The following is a 19,063-nucleotide window of genomic DNA, read 5'->3' as shown; positions in this document are numbered from 1 at the left end:
TCCAGCTGACAGGTGCTCGTTACAGATATCTTGGTATTAATGGATAATACCAAACTACTTGAATGCCTCGCCCATGTTTGCGCATGTTTATGTAAAAAGTTAAGTACTCAACATGATCATCTCATAATAAACAAGCCCAAAATATATGTTTTCTTTGACATACTTGCAGATATATGTATACTGATCCCCGGGTAAGCGAACAAGCGATAAATTCGTAAATTTTATCAGTCTATTTTTCAGACTACAGACTCACATGTTCACTTGGGGGCTTCATCTAAAATAACGTGCAAATTTGCAATTTAAGGGTTTTATTTTTAATTTGTTAACTTGAAAATTTCGGATAATTCGAAACAACATTTTTTTTCTACATCCTCAAGTTAAGTAATAATATTTAAGATGTTTTTTCCAAGAAAAAATACGGTGAAGTCTCCTAATGATTATTATGGCTGAATTTTGCAACATACGTAATTGGATTTGTTAATGTGTAGTATTGTGAACCAATTGTTTTTTTTTAACTTCTATTAATATATATGCTACGTAAAAAGCAAGCCTATATAAATTATGTCAATTGGCTGTAAGGAACTAAGACCAAGTGTCAATACACAAAATCAGATGGAGAGTCAGTGGTTTATTTATTTGTTTACGAACAAATTACTACATGTTTACGCAATTAGTTCCCGGACAACAAGTTCGGCGTGCTTACGAACAATTTACCGATGCTCGGCCAAAGAGATGGGGTTGGGTGTGAATTGTTTTATCACGATGTGAACACAAAACAAAACGAGTTAGCTGAAATGTGTTATAAAAATCCTCCCCTCGAATCCTTCAAAATATTTTTAAAATAATAGTTTAAATCCAAAAAGAAAAATTTTACAGATTTCATACTTTTTTATATATAAATATATATAATTTTATTGTATGATATTGAGACAGTTGAAACATTTTAATAACATGAGGAGTCAGCTGTATTTTTATTTAATAATTCCATAGACTTAAAAACTAATATAATTAATATCGAAGATTTAACTTTTATTTTTTTTTTATGTGGTACAAAATGTTATTTTTTTAGAGTGAACCGTGATCATGTGTGTCGGGAGAGGAACCACGACACGATACCAGCTCTAGTTGGACAGAGGTAAATATGTGTTAAAGGAGAGAAAGTGAGGGCCGTTGTGTTGTTTTATATTTTTAACCTTTTTTTACATTGATAATATTTTGCACAGCTTGCATATTGTTTAATTTTCTGTACGCTCGAGTATGTGTTTGTTATTATCTGCCAGCTATTTGCACAAAAAGAGAGTCCGACAGGTGCAGCCGGCCTAATTCAATAGGTGCGAATAGAGTGGGTAAATATTTAATGGAATGAGCTAAGGCACTTAGCCACATTTCTCTTAACAACTGACGATATTATGTAAAAATGCACCCCCACATGGATTTCCCCCTCCTCGAATTTGTTTCTTTGGCCAACTCGTGGCCCAATCAATGTCACATTTTTGATTGCCTGGAATGGAACATAGCAACAAAAACCCCTGCGCTTATTCGTACTTATTATTTATGTCATCGGCATATACATATGCCTATAAAGAAATAATAATTAAAGTTTGCTTTATGTTCACACCGTGATTGGACTTTAAATATGTGCTTATATTTATAAAGCTTATTTGGAAATTATAATGTTTATTCTTGGCTGTTATATAAACACCATTGAGCTTATGCTAATATTGTTTTTAGGAAATCACACAATGTAGGTTACTACATGGCCAATAACATTAGATTTCATTTTTTTTTTTTTTAGCAAAGAGGTCACAGTGTAAATTTGTTTCCTTATATGGGTTGATAAAAATTTAGACTTTCCTTTAAAGGAGTATTATTCCATTGTATCGCTTTTAGATTAATTTGTAATTTCGTGTATACATATACTTTGGCTTTCATTACTTTGAATTAACTTTGAATCGACTAATTAAAAAAAAAAAAAACTAATAAATAAAAATGGATTTTTTGTTTTTTTTTTAATACATTCAATTGAAAGAAAGTGCAGCTCGGAATTGGGTTTTTAAAAAAATGCTAATCTACAACTTAATTGCACTCATTGTTCGCATTTGTATTCCAAATGTTGAATCAGTAGATTTGGCAGGTATTCAACTTGTATATAAATATTAAATGTTAGACTCGATCTAAATGTGCGCACACTTGATTTTGAAGGCCAAGGCTACACTTTTTGTGTGTCAGCCAGGGGCATCGACGCCTCTGATCTTTTTGACACCTGACGAGGCCCCACAAGCGGGCGCCACCGATTTAAAAACATTGCGTGCTTATTGTAATAATGATGTACATACATATGTAAGTTTACATTGACACTGCTATAGTTGCAAACATATTTTATTTAAGCAATACAAATAATTTATACCGAAAAGCTTCTTATGGTCAAAATGATGTAAGACGGTCATTCATAGTTTCAGTGGCGATTATGCTGTGGGTATTCGAAAATTATTTTTGCAAGGTGTCGCTCGTTGCGGACATAGACGTGGTTCGTGGATATGGAACCACAATAGCATTTTAAATAGCTAGTCAATGGCCTTGCGGAGAAACAATGAGCATTCGCTCACGTGATACTTTATGTGCTGGATAAATTTATGCGTCTCCCAGTTTATAGCATGCAAGTGCGGATTCATTGCACTTTCACGCAAAATAGCATAATAAATCACTTGAACTGTTTAAAATTCGAATAAAACTGCTTTTAAGAAACTTATACATTATACATGTGTCATTTGTCTTTTAAATGGGTTAAATGTTAAATAAAAACAAAGTACAAAATGAGATTCAAAATGTAACGAAAATTGCCCATTGCTAAAGCTGCTTGATAGGAAACTCTCCAGCTAAAAATATTTCTACACTGTTGTGCAACACTACGGTTGCTTGCCGACCACCACAAAATATCCAAGGCTGCCACAGATCGGAAATTTTTACTGTATGGGCAACACTCGGTACAACACTAGTGCGTATTAAAAAAGAGACAATAAAAATGCTACAATGCTTTTTAACTTATTTGCCTAAATTGCAATCGACGCCTGTGCATCAATTTATTTAATTTGTTTAATAAACAAACATCAAATTGAGCAAACAAATAAAACCAAATCGTAGCAAGCTAGTCGAAACTGAAAATTGTGATTGTGAAGAACAACACACGCGTTCTCAAATATTGCGTATTCTGCTGAAATCATTGCGTCAAACAGTGTGTGTGTGTGGAGCATATTTCAAGTAAAGAAGAGCGGATGCAATGGGACGCCGCTGCTGCGTTGCAGAGTGTCCGTCGACGTCGCGGCTCTTGGAGCACCATGGCGTCACTTACCACTCATTTCCGATAGACCCCGTAATACGTGCTATTTGGATAAAGAACTCGCGCATTAGCTTGGAGCGTCAGATTACAAAGAGTGTGCTTGTGTGCTCGCGTCACTTTCGACGTCTCGATTTCAATACCATACGGAATGGAAAGTATCTGCTCAAGCCGCGAGTCTTTCCCACCGTCTTCCCGTGGGGCAAAATGGAACCCTCAGAAATTGAGGCCGATCATCGTGCCCTGCAGGCTTCAGTTGATGGCACTGGAGCCAGCGGTGCGGCAAATAGCTCCACCAGCGAAGACGTCATCAAGGCAACTGTTGACCAAATTGTTAACCAAATCATGCAGGAAACGGACGAGCGAAAAGCAGCAGCAGCAGCGGCTGCCGCCGCAGAGGCGGCAGCCAAAGCCGAAGCTGAAGCGGATGAAAGCCAAACGGTGGCAGCTAAGGAAGAGCCAGAAGTCGCCACGACACCAGCTGAAAGCACAGTCGCTGATAACTTACCCGAGGCTGCACCCGCTCTATCTGAGGCAGCTGACGAACTGTTGACATCCGCCAATAGCTCCGCTTCGCCAGTATCTATCTCGCCGCCAAAATACGGATCGCCTACAAACACGACCATTGGAGCACGCCTCGAAGCGCTGAGCGTCGACGGCGTCTGGCTGCCGGCACGTATTGTAGAAGTCAATGAGTCGGAGCAGACGCTGCTCATACGCTTCGAGCGCAATAGCAAGCTGAAGTCTTCTCCGTCAACGGCTGGCGGGTATCAGGAGTGGATCGCCATCAAGTCGGAGCGTCTGCGACAGCGCATCAGCTCACGCGTGTTGCCTATTTTCGAGATTGAGGAGAAGTGCATGGCACGCTGGTCGGGACCGCGAAAATTTCCTGGTACCATCAAGAAACTACTTGGCAACGACACTTACGAGGTGCTCTTTGACGATGGCTACACCAAGAATGTGCGCGCCGTGCACATGAACAAGCTGCCGCGTCAACTGGCGGCCACAACGGCTCATGAAGTGGACACCGAAACTGTGACGGCCACGGCCACCACAAGCTCCGTTGCACTTAAACGACCGAGTACGGGTCCTACAAGCAACAACAAGAAGAGCAAGACGGCTCCCCAACGCAAGGATTGGCCACTGCTGGATATGTCCAATTTGGACTTGGGTATGTATCAGTTGAAAAAAAAATATTAGACATTAAAATTAACAATTCAATTTTTAATTTAATATACGATTTCACATAACGACTTAAAAGATAAAAAAATTAAGCTAAGAGTTAACTCTTTTTTAGTTGTTAAACTAAACGGTTCGACTCAATTAAATGTTTATTTTTAAGGGGTTAGTTAACACACTGAAAAATATTTTGTTGAAAACTTATACAAATCAATTAAAAATATTCAATATAAAAATATCTCTCAATTGAAATTTATATGGACCATTACAAAATGAGCCATTATAAAAACAAACGCATATTTATAATAATTCACTTTATTTAAGACAACTAAAAAATATGTTATCTATTCATATAAAAAAACCTTTTTGAACTGAGGCAATCCACTTACATTGATCCTTAAAATGTTTGCAGCTTGCACAAAAGTGTTATTCTAATTTGTTACTGCTCAGACACTTTGTGGTTTTGCTCAACACAAAATACAGCTAGCAGAAGTGCTCGTTGGAGTGAAATTGTTTAATTTGATCTGATTTTGTTGACTGTTACTTGCGTTCTGTGATCAGTAGCATTTTAAACTTGTTTGGCAATCGGAGCTGAGAGAAATAACAATATTTAAATATTTCCCCAAGTAGTTTTTGTTAAATTCTCACTTTGTTGCAAGGCTGCAAGGTTTATTTTTTGATTTGTGCTGTAAATGACTAAAATGAATATCTCAAACTGTAATAATTGCCGCTGCATGTATTGATTATATGTTTCTAACTGATTGTTTTCTTTTGCAGCTTCTCTGGGTTTGCCGGACATACCACATGATGGAGAGTGGACTTGCCACTGGGTAAACGATCAGCCCATTGGCACTGAAGGCTTTCTGATTGTGGGCGAGCATCAGAAGCCGACGGTGATTGTGCAGGATTGGCGACTGCCACCTGGCTGGATCAAGCACATGTACCAACGGTCCAATGTGCTTGGCAAGTGGGATGTCATACTGGTGTCGCCTAGCGGCAAACGTTTTCGTTCCAAGTCCGATCTAAAGGTGTTTCTGGAGTCGCAAGGTCTGGTGTACAATCCAGATGTGTACGACTTTAGCATTCATCGACGGCGTGCCAAAGACATAAATGCCTATGTGTACACCCATGACTACAGTCCACAGCAACCGCTGAAGTCCAGACCTCAGGATGTGTCGCTCGACAGCACAGCGATATCACAGGATGCAAACAGTAGCAAGGTATCGACGGATACAACCGCATCCACACCGATCTCTACGATTACTACGCGTCGCACTGCAGCGGATGAAAGTCAGTACATGGAGACACCTGTGGCCTCACTAGTGCCACCAGCAGAATTGATGTCGCCATCGCCACAGGCCCGAACCAGCGATGTCCAATCATCCGGCACTGATGCAGCCGATGCAAACGCTGTGCTGGGCATGGATGCACAGGGTGCCGTGCTAGTTGACGATGGTTACGGTGGGTAATTTCTTCTAAACAAGGAGTTCCTTTGCTAATCTAATCGTTTCTCTCACTTGCAGCCTTTATTGGCGGACTCAAGGTGCAGATAACAGACAATTTGTTTGTGTGCCCACGTGAGGGATGCGGCAAAACCTACCGCAAGGAGGACTTTCTGCAAATCCACATACGACATTATCACAAGGAATTTGCCCAGTAAGTTTAGCTTAAGATTGAAATATTCATCCTTACAAAATAAATCATATAATTGCATAATTCTTGTAGGCACGTCAGTCATTGTCCCAAGATGCAGGAATTGGCTGTTAAGCGCACGCATCCCTCGTCGATTGAGCAGGGCGAACAGACGCCCAAGAACCAAATACCCAACCAACAGTTCTTTGCCAAGCTGCACCAGCAGGACTTACAGCACTCTCGTTCCGCTAAACGACATCCGGCGGGTACCGAGTCATCGCCAACAGCAACTCTTGACACATCTACAAATATTTCGCCCAGCAAAGCGACATCCACGCCAAATGTGGAATCCCCAACTACAACAAAAGGAATGCCTCAACAGGATATTAACGCTCTAGAAGCAATTCCAACTGTTTTGCCATCACCCAAGGAAGCTACTGCTGCTGCTGCTTTTCTTTCTGTAGAGCCAGCTAAAGTTAGCACACCAGAAGTCGTTCCGACTTCATCCAGTCGTTCCTCTAAACGGGCACGACCTTCATCCAACAGACGTCTGTCTGGCGCACGCAAGAGCAGCCGACAACGCACTCAGCGTCGACAAGCAAATACACCAAGAAGCAAAACAGCGGCTAGTAACTTGCTGGCAACTGGCATTAATTATGAGGATACGCTTTTGTCGACGCCCACGCCGGAGGTTCGCAATGAAGCCAAGAAGCGACGCATTGCAGTATCCGGCACTCCGATTGGTTCGCCTGCCCACATCGATTCTGGGTCGACACCGTCATCCAATGATCTGGTGGACATAAATGCAGCATTGGCGCCACCACCGCCCAGTCAGACTCCGCAGTACATCAAGGAGAACGGCGAGCTAATACGTATTGTGCGCATGAGGCAGGAAGAGATCATAAATTGCATTTGCGAGTATGGCGAAGAAGATGGCCTGATGATACAATGTGAGCTCTGTCTGTGCTGGCAGCATGGCGCCTGTAACGGCATTGTCAAGGAGTCAGACGTTCCGGACAAGTATGTCTGCTATATATGTCGAAATCCGCAGCGTGTCCGCGATTCGATGCGCTTTAAGCATGATCAGGACTGGCTTTTTGAGGGCAAGCTGCCCGTGGCTGGATATCATACGCCTAATCCCCAAACATCCAAGAAATGCGAGCTTTTAAAGCGTTCGCACACGCTGACAGGCAATCTGTTGGACGCTAAGCGTTCCATGCATTCCTTGTTGGTCAAGATCAATATTGCTCGCAATCGCTGTCACCCCAAACTGTATCTGTGGGCCAAGAAGTGGGACGAAGATCACATAGATAACTCGAATACGCCGGTTAAACGCCCAAAGGCCGTTCAGAACGATTGGCCACATGTGCCGCAACCGGAGGCCGCTATCGATCCTGAGGAGTGCCAGTACCGTCTGATCGAGCACGTCAAAGTGCAGCAATCATTATTGTTGAATCGCCTGAACGATATCGAAGGAGAAATGGATGGTAAGTACTCTTGTTGTGCGGAATAAATTTAAATTGCAATAATTATTAATTTCCATGTTTAATATAGAACTGGAAAAGGAAGACAACCTTCCCGATTTAAAGGACGCAAATATGTCGACCACCAAAGAAGCATTAGCCACATTCATCAAGGAATTGGAGACGTTAAAACGTCTTGCTAAGCTTAACAAAGTGGCTAACATGAAGATCACACTGAAGGAAAAAGAAGCAGCGTCCGAAATTGCTCAATTGTGAACAGAGTTGGACCTGAATCTAATGCAAAAATATAACTCAGATTACTAATAAATGCTTATTAGTTTAAAATGTTACACAAATAAAAATGTATATAAATTAAAACCGTTCAAAAATCGACTCTTGAGCGCGGAGTTTTAAATCATTTGTTTTTATGGTATTTTTGACAAACACTAAATAATGCATATCTAATATCGATAGTGCAATCGATAACTTTTAACTGTCTCTTCTAGAGATGGCAAAATAATATCGAAAACATCGCTTTGTTATCGATGGTCATTGATAAAAATTGCATATTTAAAAACGATTAAAAAGTTACAATTTCAAAGTTCGTCTGATATATCTAATTTTTTTAATTAAAAAAAATCAAGTCAGATCGCAAATTTTTACTGGATGGCAACAATCGGCTTAAGGTTCGATACAGTATATCGCCAATGAATATCGATACAGCCATGCCGATGCCGATAACTCATCTCTTCTTCAGCAACACACGTGCTGGCTTGTTTTTGCGTTGTATTTCACAAATAAAAATTTGTGAAAATGCGCATTGAAACATGCTATTTTTGCTCCAGCAAAATCTATCCGGGTCATGGAGTGCAGTTTGTGCGAAATGATTGTAAAGTAAGTCGAAACTTAGTGATTTAATACGATATGCTGCTCCAATTAATGCATATGGTTTTCTATCCTTTGTTCCTCGTAGATCTTCAAGTTCTGTCGTGGAAAATGCCACAAGGCCTTTAAGCGCAAGAAGAACCCACGTAAGGTAGCATGGACGAAGGCACATCGCAAAGCGGCTGGCAAGGAACTGGCGATCGATCCCAGTTTTGAGTTTGAGAAACGCCGCAATGTGCCCATCAAATACAGTCGCGAGACTTGGCAGAAGGCCATTGAAGCGATCAAGAAGGTCACCGAGATCAAGGAGCGTCGCGAGAAGCACTTTGTCATGGAACGCCTCCGCAAGGGCCGACAGGTCGAGATCCAGATGGACGTTAAGGATGTGCAACGCAACATGTCGCTTATACGTTCCCCGGCCGCCGGCTTGAGAGAGCGTCGCGCCAAGGAGGAGGCCGAACAGAGTGCGCTTATGGACGAAGATCTGCCCGAAGAGGAGATCACTTATGTCGATGCACGCGAATTGGAAAAGAGACTCGAGGAGGGCCTGGGAGTGGAGGACTTGGAGATGTTAGAAGCTTAAGAATCATATACGGTTTTAGATTTAAGTTGCTGCCTATACAAAATATAGTAGACCCCTTTTAAACATAAATATCTTTTATTACATACAAATCTTTTGTTACATACAAGTTAACTAGTTGGCTAATTATTATTTGTCCACACATTCCTCGATGTGCTTCGGCAGTGGGGATTCCAATTCAATAGTTACAGGTCCGTCATTTTCTATATGAACTTGCATATAGGCACCAAACTTGCCATCTGACGTTGGGAGTGTTAAATATATTAATTGCTATTTTTAAACCAATATCAAAGCACAATATCACCTTTAATTTTGCTGTCGTCGTATGACTGACGCAATCGATCCAGAAAGAGATTATACAGCTGGTTAGCATCCTCGCCCTTCATAGCCGCTGAAAAGTCCGGCTTGTTGCCTTTCAGTCGATGATACAAAGTAAACTGCGACACACACAGAATTTCCAGCTGTAAATCCTTGACAGACTTTTGCCACCGTTTGCCTTCATCCTCGAACAAGCGCAAAGCGAGAATCTTGCGCACTCTAAAGTGTCAAACCAGAAATGGACTGTTGATGTCTCTGAATGAAATACACAGAATTTACCTACAGATATTCCACATCTGTTATCGTATCACTGGTCTTAATGCCCACCAACACGCATAAGCCGGGTCCAACGGAGGAGACAAGTTCATCCAGCACTAAGATGACCAACACCTGGTTAACTAACATTTAGAGCACATATCATTCATGCTTACCCATGACCTTGGCGGCCTTAACACGTTGAATTACGGCACGCATTCCAGTATTTCTTTTGTAAGCTTTGCTACTTTATATTTTAGTACGAAAACAGTCTCGATAAGACACAAGAGACAGCTGTTTAAATTATCGATATACATACGTTCGGCTGGAATCGTATCGATTTACTAAGAACATTGCGGTTTTATTTAAATAACAATTTTTTATAAACCATTAAACTACGTATGAATATAATAATAATTAATAATATAATAACTTGATAAATATGTATATGTATAATTTGGTACTTTGTAAGAAAGTCTTTGAGCAATGGGTAAGAAATACTAGACCAACACATATTGATTGGCATTTGGAAAGATTTAAAATCAATTGTTTCACAATTAAGGTATTAAAATAAAGCTACTACAATTATAATTATTATGTTGCCCGACTGAATACGTTATCACAGTGGCGTCGGCGACATTGCAGTTGAATTTATGTTCAGTTTCTTTTCGCAAAGTTTCTTAATGTGCATTTGATTTGTAATCTCCGCCTGTCTCAATATTTTTCGAATGTCGGCCAGACGCTCATGCTTGTTGGCCAACAAATACGCCGACTTCAGTTGGCCAATAAAAATGTAGGACGATATGCGCAATTCTATGCTTCCAATGCGCTTAACCAATTTGTCCAATGCCTGCTTAATCTCCGGCTCATGGCTATGCACTGCCGAATTGATGGCAATCGAGAGCAGCTCATCTGAATCCGAAGCCGTACTGCCACCATTATTGGTCGCAATGCAGTCCAGTAGGCGATCCACCTCGCATAGACGTTGATTTTTAGCTAAATACTTGGCTGTGGCACCAAACACCTTCATAAACGTTAGTTTGTAATCCTGCATGATGCTGTGACAAAGAAATCAAGTGTATAACAATGGATGAAAATTGCTGGGACAGATGACGAATGCCTTTAACATACCCGTATGCCAGGCCAAAGCCTTCGTCTATATTCTTGCCACACAGCAGTACGAGAATGCATAGCTGAATCTTCTCTGCAACGCCATCAAACAATGTGGGTAATGTGCTCCGAGGCGCCTCCAGTCGGATCTGTTTTAATATTTGTATCGTGCAGGGAAATCCATTAACCAGAGGCTGTTCCCGTTCGCACTGAGCCAGAAACTTGGCCAGCTCCTTCTGGCGTCGTATCGTATTGATATGACCATTGAGAGCACGTGCATCCAGTTGCATGGTAATACATGTGCTGGCATTAGTATTGCTCACAACACTGGATCTCCTGCCTTCCGTCTGCTGCTCCCGCTGCAAATACTCCCATCTGGTCATATCCAGTTCACCCTGCAGATGCATGTGGGCAGAGATCAAGTGCTGGGCATTCGCATGCAACTTCTGAAAGTTGTCACAATGCAGAGGATAAAACTTGACACAAGTCATGCTTGCTCGTACGGGATCTTTCAACAGTAGCTGCAGCTGATACAGCGAATTGAGCTGTTGATGCTGCTCCAAAAATCGACAGGTTTGCAGAAGCGTCACTCGCCACGCATTCAACTGTGCATCGGGATCCAATTGCTGCAGTTCCTCAATCAACGCCGGCAAACGACCCGCCGCCAGGGACACCAGGAATATGTGCTGTATGAATAGATCCGTGTCCAGCTGCTGGAGCAGCCAATAACGCAGAGCTGCGCGTACCTCGTCCCGCTGCATGAGAAAGATCAGAATGTCTGTGTGGCTGCCATAGGTGAGTACATAATGCAGAGATTCCTCAAAGTCCCGGGACTGTCGTGCCTGACGAATGTCCTCTGCTCCGATGGCCACCGCTTGTTCGCCATATTGACCCTTGGCAATGTGCTTCAGATTGGCCAGAGCATTCATCACATTGATCGCCGGCTCGTGCAGTGGAGTCTGCACCACATACGGCTCTCGGCGACGCGAGAAGAGGGACGCCAAGGAGCTATTCGAGTTGCGTATGAGCGAGGCACGTTGTAGCGTCTCTGGTTGTGGTGGTGCCCGTGGCATGGCAGCTATCAACTGGAGTATTTCCTGCAGCAGAGCAGGTCCACGTTGTGGACGCTTTTTGAGCACGGCCGTAACATTCGTGGAAGCCAACACTGGCGATCCCTTGCCGAATATGTCCTTGTATATGCTACTATTGAGCTCCTCAGTGGACAGTCGTATCATGCAATGCGCAAACTTTTCACGTGCTGCGATAACAAAGGCAATTGAGGTTGAGCATAACTGTATATATGCTGTTGATTGACTCGCTCACCTGCATCGTAGCATCCGGCGCGTAGACAGGCTAAGCCATGAGCCGCCATTACTCCTGTAGTGGCAAAACCCCACTTTAAATGAACCTCCAGTGCCAGTTTCCAGTTCTCCGCCTCGACCAACGCATCCGCCAGTTGCCGCAGACTGTGATTGTTCAAGGGTCCAGCTGGAATCAAGGACTCACAGCCCTGCTGCACCACGGCCATTATAATCTCCGAGTGCTCACGTATTGTTTCAAATTCGTCGGGCGCACCTCGCACCTTTAAAAACCAAAGCGCAAAAAAAGTTAATCTTTATACTAGTTTATATATCGATTTCAGCTGAAGTTAAAAGAATCCTTTAAAGATTCCCGAACCAATGTCGTGCAGAATTCCTTATTCTTTGCCTAATTGTACAACAAAGTCCAGATGTTTCCTAAGGATTCCTTGATACCTAGCTAAGATTTATTGATCTCTCTCAATCTTAAAAGATCTTTAACTCACCTTTGCCGCCAAGGCAAGGCAGCTCATCATTTTGGCAACCAGCTCGTAGTCCACCTCCGGATTGGGCACAATCAGTTTCTCCAGCTTGCGACAATGGAATAGCAACAAGTCGACACACTGCCGCTGGTCAAGATGATGCCGCAATATGGACAGACTGAGGGCAACGCTCGGTGCGTGCTCATAACAGAATTCCTCGCGAAGCAGCTTGTCGTGGGTGATGATTCCGCTAAGACGCCACTTGTAGGCTGAGCAAGGACTCGGGGATAAGTGGCTGCGAGGTGGAATAGTTGGTGCTTCATTGATGTGCAGCTGCTGCTCAGCGACAGCTGGAATGCAGCAATCATTGCAGACGCGCACCTCCACATCGCCGTACAGTTCTGGAATGACCATGCGCTGTGTGGAGCAGGCATAGCAGACGACACGACCACAACGGCGGCAGTGATGGCGTCGCATCAGCATTGTGAAAACGGAACGACGACAACACATGCAGTGGCTGGCCTCCTCATCTGGTGTCCACTGCTCCCGTGTTGGCGCCTCGTTGGGCATCTTAAAGGCGCCGCACAGTGAGTCCAAAGAGTTCTGGACATCTGTACCCAGTGAACCCGGTTCCGCAGAGGCGTCGCGACGCACATTGGCAATGTGGTAATCCAGCGCCTTGCTGGCATAGATTCTTAGCAGCAGATCGAAGCAGTCGTTGCTGATCACATGATCCTGCTGATACGAGTTAAAGTTGAGCAAAATAAACGCCTCCGTATTGGAGTGACCCAGCTGGAAGCGCAGTTTGCCGTTGCTGGTGCCGCTGTAGACATCGTAGGCGTGGCCACGCTTCTCGAAGCAGTAGGCACACGGTCCGAGGGGCATGCGTTGCTGCAGCTTTGCTCGCACCGGCTCCAGCAATTTGGTGAGCAGCTCAAAGCGTGTGTTCATTACCAGCTGCTCCACAATCAGCAAAGGATATCGCAGGAGTGCCCAGAAATGATGACGCTCACCAATGGGCAACTGTCGCATCAGCTCTAAAGACAGCTGGTAATTGCGATACGGATTGGGATCACGTGCATGATGCTCCAAGTAGTCAATCAGCCATTGCAAAAGTGCCAGCGAACGCATCTTGTCCTTGTGCGTGTCCAGAAAGTTGACCAACACAGCGGATGGAAATAACTCCGCAATGTGCAGCAGGTTAACATCCAAATCATCATCATCGCTCAACTCCAGCAGTGTATCCAAAAGGGTGAGCAGGCAGACCCGCTGCTGTCCAGCTGCATCGGTTAGCTGCACCATGCGGCACCATTCGTAGCACAATTCAAAATGACGTCCCTGCAGCAACTGTTCAAATATCACATTCGGCGTTTGCCGGCCAAAGTCATAGGCCTGTGGCCAACTCTCGAACTGGAGCAGCGCCGAGACCTTTGCATATATCGTTATGTCCGTCAGAGTGTGCTCCAGTTGACCTCGCAGTGTGGACGGAATGTCCCGTGTCGCCTCCCGATGCTGCAACGTGCGTTCGATAAGATCCTTTGCCAGTTGACTGCTCGGGATCTTGGTAAAGTGTTGTTGCAGCAGATTCGCTCGTGTCCCCAAATCGTTCAGATGGGCAGCCAGTTGTATTTGCCGTGGATCCTCCTCTATCAGTTGAATAATTAAGTGATCAATGCGACACTTCAATTGTCTAGTTGGTTCTGAAAATAGAAGGGTTTGACATTAGAGATGAACCGGGACTGAATACGCAAAATTAAACTTATACACATTTCTGCAGCTCTTTATAGCATTCCCTTAAAAATTTTTATATAAAATGTGGTATTATTTTGATTTACAACTAACTAACTTTTTCGACCACAATGTATGCCATTAAATGAGACACGGCTATATATGAAAAAAAAAAACATTGAAAATAAAAATTTGCATTGTTTTTAGCGATTTCATAGTTTCAATGTAAGAATGATAGATTAAAATTGTTCACTGATGCTCACGTTGCTGTGGGAAGATTCCATTCCCTAGGGTCAGAGGGCGGGGCACCCCTGGTCTACTCACCACTCTGGCCACCAATGCCCAGCAATAGAATGTTCAATTGCAGCTCTTTGCTCAGCTCCAGACGCTCCAGCGTTGTGCTGTCCAGTTTGTAGGTGTGGAGAGCAGCCATCACAGGATTCCGGTCGTACATCAGCGCCAGAGTTGACATCTCGGGCAGCTGCATCAATTGGTGTAGGTAAGCATAGTTTAGGGTCGTCTCCTCTGTAATGATCGGCGCAAGGTCGCCCAATTGGACTGCCTGCAGTAATTGGGCCAGCAATTGATTGTGCTGGAATATATAGTTGTGTATCGTCTCCTGTTTCTGGGGCTGCACTGAACGTGGCGTCTGTTTCGCGCCGCCTTCAGTCAGCTGTGGACATATATTTAATGCTATAACATGCACCAAATTCAGGTGCAGAGCTGTTACATTGCTCTCAATCTCCAAGGGTGTGATATCGCATTCGTAAATTAGCTCGCCAATCACCTGGTAGGGATCGTGACGCAACAGCTGTGTGTTGTGGTACTCCAGATTGGGATCGCGCAGCTGAAGCAGACGTGCCAGCTGCTGCACATAGCCACAAAATCGGGCATAATAATTGTGGCGCGATTTCAATTGCTGGAAAAGCGAAGCATGTGTGCGCAATTCCCTGGAATGTGCATAATCCGGCGATGTCTTCTTGTAGAGCGTCGTGAAGGCAACTTCCCGCTGCAGCTGTAATGCCAGAGATGACGGCTTCAGGGCATAACTGTGTCGATGCAGCAGCTCGCTCAGTGCTGGTTTCTGTCCAGCAGCCTCAAGGAGACGCATACACTCGCAGAGATTTTGTATCAGATACATGGCGCCAATCTCACGTGGACTTGCTGAACTTGAACCATCAGAGGGTAGTTGCTGCTGTGGTTGTTGTTGCTGCTGCTGCTGGCGGCGTATGACCAGCAAGAGATTGCAAGTGATCTCTCGATTGAATCGTAGATTCACAATTAAATCACATATAATCAGGGCATTCAAGTTGCGCTCCTGGAACTGCTGCAGGAATCCATACTGGGCATTCGTGCTGTGCCGTTGGAGAAGACTCCTTAGCTCGGCACTGTGCTGCAGCTTTTGGGCCTGTGCAAAGTTGTCCACGACGCTGATGATCTTGGATAACTCAAAGCCTTTGGCAGCAACGCTTTTGATCTTTTCCACAGTTGTTGTGGTGCTGCCTGTGGTTGCATTGCCATCACCATCCAAGGCCTCATAGTTTGCATAGATGCTGGACAACTTTTGTTTGATAAGCTGCTGATGCTCCATGAACTGCAGCTCCCGATTCAACTGACTGTCCTCCAAGTGAAAGGTCTACAAAATGAGAAGTTTAATAAATGTAAAGCTGCACAAAGTAGCTTCTTGATCTACAAGCCGTAACAATTACCATGCTTAATATGATACTTGTTGGTTTTTATTATAAGCAAAATAAATTTTAACTTTCATTTTATATAAATAAAATAATAATTAATTATTTATTTAATTAAAAAAAAATACAAAATAACAAGCTAGAAATGTTCTCTTCGAAATATACTATCCAAATTTGTTTAGAGTGGATGTTCCTATGACAGCTATACCATATAGTGAACAATTTTTGTAAAAGACAACATAAAAAAACAAAATTTGTAAGATTGGTTGTGATATCTCTAAAAAAAAAGATTTTTATACTTAATTTTGATTTTCGACTAAGTATTCCTATAGCAGCTATGACCCTATTCGACCGGCAGCATTGCAGCACAATGATATGAAAGATTCTGAAATTCTAGAACGCTCTGCAAGGCTATATAATTATAATTAATAATTTCAAATTTTTGTAACTTTCAGCTCATATTTGCGATGCCTAAACTCACCTCTATGATATACTTAACATCATTGAAGTTCTTGAGAGCCAACGCCATGATTGCCAATTGCTCGGGCGTGCTCAGCATTTTGGGTATAATGGAGCGATCCGCTGGCGGTGTGGTGGACACGGCCATCTGTGGCTCAATTTGCCGGGATTCTCCGTTCAGTATGAACTGATGGGCACGGGCACGACACTGCTCGAGTGTGGGTCCATCCGCTGCTCTAGTTGCTGCCGGTCCACTGAAGCTAGCCGCCCGCCGTTGCTTGCGTGACTTGCGTCGGGTTAGACTCGAGGCGTGATAGCATCGTTCACGGCTCTCGTCGTCGCTGGAGGCCTTTTCCCGTGTGTGGCTGTGCTGTTGAATCAGCTGGAGCAATTGTTCCGGCTCCAAATGGCAACCTCGCAGTGGTGTTGCCTTTGTTAGGGATTGCTCGATTTTCTGCAAGACACCGAACTTCCATAGCGCCTCACTGATGGCATCCACCAGGCGCTGGAAGCAGCGTTGTTGTTCCTCCGTAGCGCATTTAAAGTCCTGCGTGTGCAGCTTCTTGGTAACAAAGCTTTTCAGATAGCTAAAGAGAGCATACAAAACGGGTGCTCGGCAAATGAAGCCATAACGTCTCTGTGCCTTGCTGATGGCATTGGCTGTGCGTGGAGGCGTCGCATCATCGTCCACATACTGCTCATCATCGTCATCCTCCTCGTCGTCGTCGCTGACACGCTGATTTGACTGTTGCAGCTGCTCCCAGCGCAGGAATACCAATTGAAAGATGTCCATCAGCACGGAGCAGAGAGTGCTGAGTCCTCGAAGCTGACGCAGCTGTGTGGAGAGCAACAAGAGCTGTTCCCTAATCGTAGAATCGTGCTGCTCCAATATCACATTGAGAACATGACTAAGCGCTTGATAGTAGCTCAATATTTCCATTTCTTCGGTGCGAACGCACTTGAGAGCTGGCGTCTGCTGTTGCCATTTATAGGTGTCTTCAATGAGCTGAACTATTTGCTCACTATCGCATTGTATGCCATATTCGTGTACCAGAGAGAGTACACCTGGTGCACGCAAAAGGGCATCCACTTTGATGGTCTTACAAGCGTTCCCACCTTGCTGTTTCTCCAGAAACTTGAGCAGCACACAGAGACGCTGAAAGTCACAGTAAAAGAACTGATGCACTGGCTGCAGCTCGGCGGGCACAGCGGCAACATTGAAGGCCTCCAGTGCCTGACCGAGTTCAGCCAGCTCGTCCAGCGTTTGGGTGCTCATAACGAATTCATTGGCTAGCCGCAGTATCAGTAAATTGTTGCGCAGTGTGCAATCTTGAATGCATTCAAAGTTCTTCAACTGCTGACACAGCCTGGGCACAAAGTGATCCCGCTGATGGAGGGCCAGGTGCAGCACTAGCTGTTGTGCTTCCTTTAAATTGCGCCACTGGATTTGCTGCTCCTGCTTTTGAGTGTGAAACACAGTGTTTATCAGGTTGCAGTCTCGGCGCGATAGTAGAGATAGCATTAAATCCTCATTATAGTTCCATGAAACAGCCTCTATTCGCTCATTAAGTTTTTGCTGCATTGTTGCTGCTTCGAGTATTTGTTGTGGAAAGTTCGACAGCACGCTGAGAAGGCGGGTCGGCGCTGGTGACGACGCGGATGCGTCATCGTCGAGCATTTGTCTGAGGGCTGCGCTAATAATGCGACCTATATGGAATTTGGACTGGCCATGTAGGATCTGCAGTATTTGCAGCGTCGGATAGGGCGAGGCAACCAGCAGGGCCTGTAGACGCTCATAGTGGGACTGACCACCGCTTCCACTCAGACATTTTATAAAGGACTGCAAAAAGAGAAGATAATTATCAACAAAGAAGTCTTGTCCAGTGACTTGACAACTGTATTGCAAGCAACAAGTGCTGAACAAATAAATAGGTCAATGCCTGCAACACAGTAAATACTTCTACTTACCCTGACTATTTGCTCATCTTCTTTGGAGAGTACTTCGATTAGCTGGTGTAATTCTTCCTGTGGCTCTTGCAGTGTCTCCATTGTTTCCATTGTTCATACCACTCCGACACCTGCTGCTAATATTTTTCTATTAAATTCACTGATTTGTGTTGCTCTGATTTTGACGACTGCTTTAAGCGCAGTTCACTGAACACGCACACTTCCAAGTGCGACTGAGGCAGCAAATCTTAAGCTGATTGTATCTGCCTATTGTTCGACAATACACTTTTGTTTCTGTTTTTCAGCTGCAGCTGTCCTATTGTTGTTGCAGTTGTGGGTACAACGATTCTCACTGGCGGTACCACAACAACAGCTGATAAGGGAAGCCTGCATAATATTACCGTCTGTGTTGGACAGATCCAATAAAGCGCTGCTTAGTGCGCTCGAGCACAGTGCTAGGCGATAAACAAAAGCTTACTGCACAAACATATTTACGTAAACATATGTTTTTACCAGTGCTGCCAACTTTTTAGAGGAAAAAATAGCTGTTTTTGGAAAGCATCTAAACTTGCGTGCACTTTTTAAGCATTTAAATTTTATAGAAGCCGAATTCAGAAAGTAGCCAGAGCTAGCCATTAAATAGCCAAGCTGGCAACAGTGGCCCTTTCATTACGTTATTGCAGTTATCACGTATTGACGACA

General features: G+C 43.8%; 4 protein-coding genes across 5 annotated transcripts; 2 read left to right on the top strand and 2 right to left on the bottom strand.

The window, feature by feature from the left end:
• Nucleotides 1-2,955: 2,955 nt before the first annotated feature.
• Nucleotides 2,956-8,015, top strand: LOC117791228. Its single transcript, XM_034630925.1, has 5 exons — nucleotides 2,956-4,505; nucleotides 5,291-5,974; nucleotides 6,037-6,169; nucleotides 6,239-7,632; nucleotides 7,700-8,015. Exons 1-5 carry the CDS (start codon nucleotides 3,278-3,280, stop codon nucleotides 7,882-7,884), a joined length of 3,624 nt encoding a protein of 1,207 aa, XP_034486816.1. The 5' UTR covers nucleotides 2,956-3,277; the 3' UTR covers nucleotides 7,885-8,015.
• A 327-nt stretch (nucleotides 8,016-8,342) lies between these two features.
• LOC117789715 (probable ribosome biogenesis protein RLP24) lies at nucleotides 8,343-9,139 on the top strand. The gene is made up of 2 exons (XM_034628821.1): nucleotides 8,343-8,502; nucleotides 8,582-9,139. Exons 1-2 carry the CDS (start codon nucleotides 8,422-8,424, stop codon nucleotides 9,074-9,076), a joined length of 576 nt encoding a protein of 191 aa, XP_034484712.1. The 5' UTR covers nucleotides 8,343-8,421; the 3' UTR covers nucleotides 9,077-9,139.
• Nucleotides 9,140-9,156: 17 nt separating this feature from the next.
• Nucleotides 9,157-9,923, bottom strand: LOC117789716 (D-aminoacyl-tRNA deacylase). 2 transcript variants are annotated; one of them, XM_034628822.1, is made up of 4 exons: nucleotides 9,823-9,907; nucleotides 9,675-9,765; nucleotides 9,378-9,610; nucleotides 9,157-9,312 (listed from the first exon to the last, which is right to left on the bottom strand). In XM_034628822.1, the coding sequence occupies exons 1-4, from the start codon at nucleotides 9,863-9,865 to the stop codon at nucleotides 9,203-9,205; spliced, it is 477 nt and encodes a 158-aa protein (XP_034484713.1). In that variant the 5' UTR covers nucleotides 9,866-9,907; the 3' UTR covers nucleotides 9,157-9,202. The 2 variants fall into 2 exon arrangements, with proteins under 2 accessions (XP_034484713.1, XP_034484714.1); XM_034628823.1 differs by lacking the exon at nucleotides 9,157-9,312 and having other exon boundaries at nucleotides 9,475-9,610; nucleotides 9,671-9,765; nucleotides 9,823-9,923.
• A 155-nt stretch (nucleotides 9,924-10,078) lies between these two features.
• LOC117789714 (zinc finger FYVE domain-containing protein 26 homolog) lies at nucleotides 10,079-18,871 on the bottom strand. The gene is made up of 7 exons (XM_034628820.1): nucleotides 18,383-18,871; nucleotides 16,437-18,254; nucleotides 14,589-15,900; nucleotides 12,561-14,236; nucleotides 12,080-12,338; nucleotides 10,778-12,014; nucleotides 10,079-10,704 (listed from the first exon to the last, which is right to left on the bottom strand). The coding sequence occupies exons 1-7, from the start codon at nucleotides 18,470-18,472 to the stop codon at nucleotides 10,266-10,268; spliced, it is 6,831 nt and encodes a 2,276-aa protein (XP_034484711.1). The 5' UTR covers nucleotides 18,473-18,871; the 3' UTR covers nucleotides 10,079-10,265.
• Nucleotides 18,872-19,063: the final 192 nt, after the last annotated feature.

The sequence above is a fragment of the Drosophila innubila genome (genome assembly GCF_004354385.1).
Source record: "Drosophila innubila isolate TH190305 chromosome 3R unlocalized genomic scaffold, UK_Dinn_1.0 2_E_3R, whole genome shotgun sequence".
NCBI lineage: Eukaryota > Metazoa > Arthropoda > Insecta > Diptera > Drosophilidae > Drosophila > Drosophila innubila.
This window is presented reverse-complemented; position numbering and strand designations above follow the sequence as displayed.

Bases quoted from the DNA above. Each gene is read 5' to 3' on its own strand.
- LOC117789716 (XM_034628822.1), bottom strand. From the start codon at position 9,865: ATGCGTGCCGTAATTCAACGTGTTAAGGCCGCCAAGGTCATGG. The intron at 9,766-9,822 runs GTAAGCATGAAT...TGGTCATCTTAG, and splicing joins TAAGGCCGCCAAGGTCATGG to TGCTGGATGAACTTGTCTCC. The intron at 9,611-9,674 runs GTAGGTAAATTC...TTGACACTTTAG, and splicing joins ATAACAGATGTGGAATATCT to AGTGCGCAAGATTCTCGCTT.
- LOC117791228 (XM_034630925.1), top strand. From the start codon at position 3,278: ATGGGACGCCGCTGCTGCGTTGCAGAGTGTCCGTCGACGTCGCGGCTC. The intron at 6,170-6,238 runs GTAAGTTTAGCT...TAATTCTTGTAG, and splicing joins TATCACAAGGAATTTGCCCA to GCACGTCAGTCATTGTCCCA. The intron at 7,633-7,699 runs GTAAGTACTCTT...TGTTTAATATAG, and splicing joins TATCGAAGGAGAAATGGATG to AACTGGAAAAGGAAGACAAC.
- LOC117789714 (XM_034628820.1), bottom strand. From the start codon at position 18,472: ATGGAAACAATGGAGACACTGCAAGAGCCACAGGAAGAATTACACCAG. The intron at 15,901-16,436 runs GTGAGTTTAGGC...CTCATTTTGTAG, and splicing joins ATGTTAAGTATATCATAGAG to ACCTTTCACTTGGAGGACAG. The intron at 12,015-12,079 runs GTGAGCGAGTCA...TTGTTATCGCAG, and splicing joins CGCCGGATGCTACGATGCAG to CACGTGAAAAGTTTGCGCAT.
- LOC117789715 (XM_034628821.1), top strand. From the start codon at position 8,422: ATGCGCATTGAAACATGCTATTTTTGCTCCAGCAAAATCTATCCGGGT. The intron at 8,503-8,581 runs GTAAGTCGAAAC...TGTTCCTCGTAG, and splicing joins TTGTGCGAAATGATTGTAAA to ATCTTCAAGTTCTGTCGTGG.